General features: G+C 40.2%; 1 protein-coding gene across 2 annotated transcripts; it reads right to left on the reverse strand.

The window, feature by feature from the left end:
- Positions 1 to 383: 383 nt before the first annotated feature.
- LOC130737444 (uncharacterized) lies at positions 384 to 6126 on the reverse strand. 2 transcript variants are annotated; one of them, XM_057589207.1, is made up of 8 exons: positions 5970 to 6126; positions 3747 to 5842; positions 3468 to 3626; positions 3192 to 3368; positions 2861 to 3064; positions 1907 to 2005; positions 1205 to 1798; positions 384 to 1012 (listed from the first exon to the last, which is right to left on the reverse strand). In XM_057589207.1, exons 2-8 carry the CDS (start codon positions 5832 to 5834, stop codon positions 659 to 661), a joined length of 3675 nt encoding a protein of 1224 aa, XP_057445190.1. In that variant the 5' UTR covers positions 5835 to 5842; positions 5970 to 6126; the 3' UTR covers positions 384 to 658. The 2 variants fall into 2 exon arrangements, with proteins under 2 accessions (XP_057445190.1, XP_057445189.1); XM_057589206.1 differs by having other exon boundaries at positions 3747 to 6100.
- Positions 6127 to 9162: the final 3036 nt, after the last annotated feature.

The raw sequence follows: 9162 nt of genomic DNA on the forward strand, positions 1-9162 counted from the left end.
GACTAGGACAAAATTGAGATTTGGTCTTAATTGAATTAAAAAAAAATTCTTAGGGACCCAATTTGATGCGAAAATTTTACAGGCCCTGGAACTGATTCCCTTTATAATTTCAAGGGCCTTCTGATGTATTAAGCCAATAGATTTACTTTAACAGGTAAAGAGGGAATCAATTTGAAGCATATCTAATGAAATTATGCGTTATAGCCCGAGCATACTTTTAAGCAACAAATGAAAATGCTCACCTCTAAATTAAGCATTATTTCAGCATTGTTATTGGGTATCCAAACAAAAACAAAAGGGACAAGGAAAGGAAAAGTACAAAGTAGCTTTTCTATGAATTATGATGATCCTCTCATGTCACAATAAATAAATAACAGTGAATATAATAAGGCAGGCACAATCACAATAAATTTATTACCATAACTGGAAGCAGAAGCATTTCAGCAGTCAAAGCCACATCACCATCGGAAAGTAACAAATATTGGTTTGAAGAAAATATTGGCTATAGACCAAAAACTAGCAGGAAAAAATTTCAACTCCACGAAAGAATTGCTTCTATACGTATGTATGTAATAAATATGTAAGGGTAACACCCCCCCTCCCCTGGCAAACACCTAATGATTGCTTAGTATCAAAGCAATCTTACTCTGGAGTGTCTTTAGAAACCAAAGCTTTGTAGTGAAGATCTCAAAGAGTTGCTATTCCCCACAAAAAACAAGGCCACAACAGCAAGAACAGCAATCACAACCCACATCCATGGTTGAAGTCGTCTTTTCCCCCGGTTGCGAATCGCCATGGGTAAAGGTTTTACCTTGGTCTGCTTTGTGAATTGAGATGGTTTCAGTGACCTTTTGGTTACCTCCACTGGTTTCTCTATCTGATCACATTCTTCTGAAGTTCTTGATAGAGTTTCTGAGCTAGGAGCAGGTTCTTGTTCTGTGTTGGCCGCAGGAGCATCAGTAGAAGAAGCTGCCTTTCTTTTTTCCTTCTTCTTTGCTCTCTTTTCCCTTTCCTGCAAGGAATATGCACCCATTTAGTTGAAGAACAAAAGATAAATAGCAAGTATGGGTCAAACTTATTTTTTCTCTGAACCCATTCTGCCACCTACAAGCTCACATAAGCTTCTCGCCATAATTGATTTGTCTTTAGAATCAATTGTAAAATGATTTTCAAACATGTACTAAACCATATAAATGCTAATTACCTTCTCTTTCTGCTCAGCTTCCCTTTGTGCCTTCAAGGCAGCTCTTTGTTGGGCCTTCTCAGCATTACGCTTTTTCCTCTGCAGTGCCTCCTTGGCTTTCTCAATCTCTTCCAGCCTCCGCATTTCCTTCAACTTTGCAGCTTCCTCCTCCTTCCTTGCCATTTCAGCCTTTAAGATTTGCTCCTCTTCCTCCTTTGTTCTCACAGGTTTTTCTATCGTATCTTCATCAGACTCATCCCCCCAACGTGGAGCAGCAACTACTGAGGGAGCAGGTTTTGCAGGCTTTTTAGCTTTAGCTGTTTGACTTGGTTCAGTTCTTTGTACCGCAGCCTTCAAAACAGGTTCATCCTTTGATTTAACAGATTCTGCTGGTGTTGGTTTCTTTTCTTGTTGCGGAGTTGACTGCGACACCAAAGAATCACTTTTGATAGCTCTTTCAGTGAAGGTACTAGGAATTACATGTGGCACTTCATCAGGACCAAGTGACCGGCCATCTGGGGTTTGCAGTCTCCTCAGAGTACTCCTGGTGTTGCACCGGAGGTAGTCCCTTCTAAACTCATCATTTTTATTCCACAGCTCCATTATTCTCTCAACCTGAATTGCTCATTGGTAAGTGCTAAACTCGAGCTTATTGGCCTCATAATAGAGTGCAAGAAAGAAAAGAAAATCACTCTACAAACTAGTGAAGTATAAAAGGATCACCTGATCAATACAGAAGCTTTGCAGTTCCTCTTTCTTCCCTTCTACTGCTAGTTCGTGCCCTTTCGTGACAGCATCTTTGTATTCCCAAAAATATTTGCTCTGCAGTATCAGTGAAAATAAATATTTGTGATTAACATGTAGAAATTCATTACATGAATCTTATGTTTTACTTCAAGAACAGAATGAATCACCCAAGAAAAAATACCAACATTAACACATCTTCAGCCAATAAATTTTTGTAAGTAAATAAAAATTAAGCTGAACAGATAATTGAAATGGGTCTGCAACATTAGTTTTCAGACACTACATTCTTACAGTGAGTTTTTCTCCTAGATCATATGCTAATCTTGAAAACAAGAATAAATCTGCTAGAACTGGTCATAACAGTAAGAAAAAAAACAGCAATAGAAGAAAAAAAAAAATATCCAGCCTAGAATCAACGTAATTCTGGTATGGAAGATAGAAATCCTTTATTCCTCAAGAATGACAATACAGAATTCAGGTTCCCAATAAATCAGCTCACTCCAAATTCTAATTTCCAAAAGTTGCATAACAAAGGCTATGATTCTTCTATTTATAACTGTCAAGTACCATAACTTGAAGTTGTTAAGGTTCAGTTCACTAAAAGTTAGTTACAATCTGTTATTTCCTTCTTATTATTGCACCAACATACACATTTCTATTAGGAGTTTAAGTCTAATAGACCTATCAAAATCATTTTGCCCAAACACAGCCTAAGGATTAAATCCACAAAGATGTGTGACATTTGCTAGTATTAAATGAATCTATTGTCTCCCTTATCCTAAGTATGCAGTTTCACAAGCTTCAATAATTGAAACAAAACACCAAGAGAGTTAGTTAATTTCTTTCTGTTCTAATAAAGAGATACCTTTTGTAAAAAAAAATTCTCAAAGAGAATAATGAAATGAAACAGAAAGGAAAGAAATATCAAACCTTGCCATGCAATTGTTTTCTCAAAGCATGTAATTTAGTATAAGCCTCTTGACGAACATCATCAGCAGCCTTAAACTGAGCTAGCAACTCACTCAGTTTATTACTTTCTTCATCATATTTCTTCCTTGCAGCTTTAGTTGCTGCTTCAGCCTTCAGAACATTAGTTCTCAGCAATTCCATTTCCTTCTTCAAAAGCTGTGATTGCTGAAAAAGTTGAAGTAAAGAAATCATTTCAAGGAAAACATAGTTCTACAAAAAAATAGTGAGTCTGGGAGATGCATTTGGGTAGTTAGTTCAGGAAATATAATAAAGGGCAACCTGAGTATGGTACCTTAAAGTGTTCTTCAATACTGTTTTTGTCGTCTAGCTGATGTGATTGATCCTGCTTTGCCAGATTAGCAGACAGCTCCTCACGATTCTGCTTCAATTGTTTGATTTGGCGGATTAATTGCTTTTCTTCCTTTAAAGGCAGCGTTTCATGCTGGATCATGTGTTCCATGTTTCTTATCTGTAAAAAAATCATATATCTACAGAGGTAAACAACAGCAGAACAGACAGAACAATCAAACCCTTCTAAATATCTCCGGAAGAAAATATGAAGGCATACCTTGCTATCTATATCTCCAACAGAAATTGCATTGTTCAATCTATTTATTATAGATTGAACTGAATCCATTTCCTGGCGTTTGGATTTCAGCAAGTCCCGAGCAGCTCTCTCTGCTGATATTGCATCTCTAACTTCTTGATTATACTCCTTGCAAATGGCCTGATCAAATTATCATTCAAAAGGATTATCTAACATCAGATATTGATTTTAAACTTATAGAAAAGTATACTTCATTTGCCATTTAAATAACGTTAAAGTATGCTGCAGTGATTTGCTAACCTTTTTAGTCTGGGTTTCAGCTCGAGCTACATCTCGAATTTTAGTCTTCTCATCCACTTGGTCAAGAGCATTTTTTATCTGCTCTTTTATGTTCTCGTCATCGTCATATCTCGGAAGCCTGATCAAATAGTAGAATGGCTTTCTCACTACCTCAGTACCCATATTCAGCCCATCCAAAGTATCAGTGTTAGAACCTTCTTGGACAGGTCTTGTGCCTTCAACTGCAAGATTGCTTGCTTCACCTTCAACCGGTGGTTCAGCCTCACTCTCCCCTGCTTTGGCTTCTATATCAGGCACATCAACAGAAGGCTCAGCCTCACTCTGCACTACATTGTTTGAAAGTCCAGCTTCAAACTCTGCAGTATTTTTTGAAGGTTCACCTTCCTTCTCCACTGTATTGCTTGATGGTTCAACTTCGTTCCGCACTAGATCGTTTGAAAGTTCAGCTTCACCCTTCACGGCATCATTAGAAGGGTCAGCTTCATTCTCCCCTGCACTCTTTGAAGGTTCAGCTTCAATCTCCTCTGGTGCATCATTAGAAGGTTCAGCTTCACCCTGCACTGCATTGTTTGAAGGTTCAGCTTCACCCTCTACTGAATTGTTTGAAGGTTCAGCTTGGCTCTCCACTGCACTGTTTGAAGGTTCAACACCATTCTCCACTGCATCATTACAAGGTCCGGCTTCACCCACCACTGCCTTGTTTGAAGGTTCAACTTCACCCTCCACTACATTGTTAGAAGGTACAACGCCATTCTTCACTGCATCATTAGAAGGTTCAGCTTCAACCTCATCTGCCTTGCTTGAAGGTTCAGCTTCAACCTCCACTGGATTGTTTGAAGGTTCAACACCATTCACCACTGCATCATTAGAAGGTTCAGCATCACCCTCCAGTGCCTTGTTTGAAGGTTCAGCTTCACTCCCCGCGGCATAATTTGAAGGTTCAGCTTCATTCTCCCCTGCATCAGTAGAAGGTTCAGCTTCACCCTCCACTGCCTTGATTGAAGGCTCAGCTTCACTCTCCACTGCATTGTTTGGAGGTTCAACGCCATTCTCCACAGAATTGTTCTTCGTCTCAGAGGTATCAATAGAAGGCTCAGCTTCACTCTTCACTGCATTGATTGAAGGCTCTGCCTCATTCTCCACTGCATTGTTTTTCATCTCATCCAAATCAACAGAAGGCTTACCTTCACTCTCCAATTCATGAACTACTTCATGACCTGCTGATTCCACCCCAGACCTCTCCAATTCGCCTTCAACAGGAATCTTATTCTCCTCAGCAGAGACAGACTCAACCCTTTCCTTCTCTAAACCCTTTTGCGCATCTTCGCCGGCAGATTCCTTGACGGTGGTAGTAGAGGATACTACCCCATCAACGCCACCAACAGGAATCTCATTGTCCTCCGCGCCGCATTCGATCGGTTCTGAATCTGCCAAACCGTTTTGAACTTCTTCTGCACCAGCAGCAACCATAATCTCGCTTTGCAGGGTTTTATCAGAGTCAGATTCGGTAACAGAAACCTCGATCTCCTGAACGACACCGTTCTGAACAGCCACCACTACACCTTCATCGCGATCGCTCTTACTCACATCAGCATCTCCCTCCTCCGCAACAGCAACAACATCGCCGCGAATCTCATTGTCCGCAACGACGCCGTTTTGAACAACAGGTTCCCTATCCAACACGCTTTTGGATTCGTCACCGACGTGAGATCCCGAACCGTTTTGACCATGATCCGCACTTCCTGACTCGCTCTCCCCCGCAACGACATCAAGCGTTGTCGTTTCGCCGGTTCCCTCTGCTGAACCGTTTGACAGCACTTTGCTATTATTAGCATTAGCATTAGCATTAACCACCTCGCTTACACGTTCCCCCACCGTAACCGTCACAACAGATTCACCTTCCACCACGTGCTCCTCCGTCACCAAACCATTGCCATCGACCGGATCCGACGCAACGGCGACAGACTCGCCGGCACTGGCACCGTCAACATTGCCATTGACAACGCCATTGCAGTGGTCAGATTTGATCATGGCGTTGTCGGAGATTTCTCCGCCGCGCGCGTTCACGACCTCATTCTCCTCCGTCATTGCGGCTCCTGCAAGAGAAAAGCAAACGAGATCACAATTGAAACGAAGAGAATTTTGTGGATCGCGGACGGATCGAACGGTTAGAAGGTTGATTTGGGTGGAAAATTGGCAATGGCGGAGGAGATTGTGGCTTACGGAGATGCAGAGTCGGATGAAGCGCGGGGTGCAGAGGAACGGGATCGAAGGTGCAGATCGAGAGAGAGAGAGAGAGAGAATTGGTGAGAATGTGGAATGAGCGTGTTTTTGGGTGGGAACACAGAGAGAGAGATTCAGATGCAGATAAATAGCCGACAGAGAAGAGAGGAAGGAGAGAAAGGTAATGCCAGTCAGTTTTTTACTTTCTTTACATTATTATTATTATTATTATTATTATTATTATTATTATTATTATTATTATTATTATTATTATTATTATATTTCATGGATTGATTTTGTCATCTATCTCTTCAATTTCAAATTAATAGATACACTCCTATTTTACTATGATTTTATCTATTACTGTCACCATGGTTATCATTATCTTTAACAAAATCAAATCAAATCAAGGGATAGAGAAATTGAAATGAGAAAAAGTTAAAAAATAATAAATGAAAAATATATAGATGTGGTTACTCAAAATATGAAAAAATTATCATTGAACAATGACAATATAGTCTATAATAATTATTTTCCTCAAGATTTCAGAAGAAGATCAATGTAAGATGAATTTAACAAAATTCTTTTTATACACGCATCTATTCATTTCAAGATATAGATTATTTGAGACATACGTGTTTTTTTTATGATTTTAATTAAATTACAAATTTAATTTCTATTTATTTATGGTGCAAACAATCTGATAACATAAGATATGGTATTCTTTTTTTTTTAGGGTACATAAGATATTGTATTCGATATGCCATTGGTTTGAATTCTCATGATAGATCTAAATACCCAATTTAAGCTAATACGTCATCTTATCCTTAAATTTTCAAACAAAAGATAATCATAATTACCTATTTTATCCACTTCTTTAAAATTTCAAACAAAGATAAACCATTATTGTCTATATCTTATCCACTTATTTCTAAGGGTTCGTTTGGCACGCCGTATTAGGCATGATAGCATAAGCTTATACAATACATTATGAGTTTATTCATTGTTTGGTGATGACATTGTATTGTATAAGCTTATCCATCAAAGTCCCCTTATACATTAAAATGACGTATTATTTAATCCATAATGTGAGTGATGGATAAGACATGATAAGGTTGTGACGTATAAGTCACATCACCACCACCCTCCATTGCTGCCAACTTACACTACCATTAGCACCACCACCACCCGATCACCGCCGCCGCCGCCGCCACCACCACCACCACCACCGCCCTACCGCCACCACCATCATAATCACCGCCACCACAACCCTATCGCCACCACCACCATAATCGTCGCCACCACTCTATTGCTACCACCGCCACCACCCTATCGCCACCACCACCACCATTGCCTCCACCCTCAACCGTCGCCGCCACCCTACTAAGCCGCCACCGCCTTACCACCACCACCACCACCCTATCGTCGCACGACAACCACCATCGCTGCCACAACCCGATCACCACCACCACTGCCACCACCGGTTTTGCCGCCACCGCCACCACCACCACCACCGCCCTACCGGCACCACCGACACCACAACCACCACCCTATCGCCACAACCACCATAATCGTCGTCACCAATATATTGCCACCACCGACACCACAACCACCACCCTATCGCCACCACCACCACCATTGCCTCCACCCTCCACCGTAGCCGCCACCGCTTACCACCACCACTTACCACCACCACCACCACCGTATCATCGTCACCACCACAACCACCATCGCTGCCACCAACACCACCAACCTATCTCCACTGTCACCACCACCGCCACCAACACCAACCTACCACCATTGCCGCCACCACCACCGTATCATCGTCACCACCACAACCACCATCGCTGCCACCAACACCACCAACCTATCTCCTCTGTCACCACCACCGCCACCAACACCAACCTACCACCATTGTCGCCGCCACCACAAACCTACCACTACTTCCATCACCACTGCCACCACGGTTATAATCATCTCCATATTTGATTTTTATTATATATCATTATTCAATACTTCATTAAACATAAAATTGCATTAGTTTAAACGATATGATAAATTATACAGAGTATGGTCAAACGCTGGATAATATAAGAAAGTTATCAGGGCTTATACTATCAGGTCTTATACTATCAGGCCTTATACTATACGTCGCACCAAACGGGCCTAAATTTCTAATACAGCAAACAATCTTGAATATTAGAGTAAGGAATCTTTACACTTACAACATATTGTATTTGATATGCCATTGCTTTGAATTCTCATGATAAATGTAAATGCCCATATTATAAAATTTCGAAGAAAAGATAAGGGTAATGGCAATGGTGGTAAATTTGCAATGCACTTTCGTTAGTTTTTTTTTAAATAGTATATTTGTAACAAGATTAAAATTAAGTAAGGTTTAATTTAGGGGAGAGTTGAGATATCTATTAAAAGAGATATATGTTAGGATATATTTTTTAAGATAAAATTGCTAGGGGTTGTATATTGTTATGATAGGTTATAGGATAAAATTACAATAAGTCTTTCAAAAAAAATTACAATAAGATAACCATTATTATCCATAATTTTATCCATTTAACAACCAGTATTGATATTTGTGCGATGCATAGGTAGGAAAGACTAATGGGATATTGGGATAAGAATATATAAAAAATAAATAAATTGAACTTGTGATAAATTATGAAATTATGAAAGGTATAATTGGATGAAAATTTATTTTGGGAGGAAATTATCAAACATTCTTAAAAACATTTATGTTGGTGATGCGTTCCTGGCAGAAGCCCGAGCTCTCCTTGAGGGGATGCAGCATGTGTGGGACTTGGGTTATCGAAGCGTGGTATGCTTTTCAAATTGTGCAGAGTTGGTTGATGTGATTACAGGGACAGGGGATGTGAATCAGTTTTGGCATCAGGACATGATTCAACAAATCCATGAGCTTCTCCTTCGTAGCTGGAGTGCCTCAGTGCGTGGTATTCCTAGGGAGCGGAACATGGTAGCAAACGCCTTAGCCAAGTATGCGACTCGAGTTAGCTGCAGCTGGCGAGTGTGGAGATTGCCTCCGGCGCTTGTAGTGTCATTGCTTTGCCGGGACGTGTTAGATTAGTTTATTAGTTGTTTATCTTCCCTTTGTAACAAAAAAAAAATCTTCATAAACTATATTTTTTATTGTATGACAAACACTTTGTAATGC

The sequence above is a fragment of the Lotus japonicus genome, chromosome 2 (assembly GCF_012489685.1).
Source record: "Lotus japonicus ecotype B-129 chromosome 2, LjGifu_v1.2".
Lineage (NCBI taxonomy): Eukaryota > Viridiplantae > Streptophyta > Magnoliopsida > Fabales > Fabaceae > Lotus > Lotus japonicus.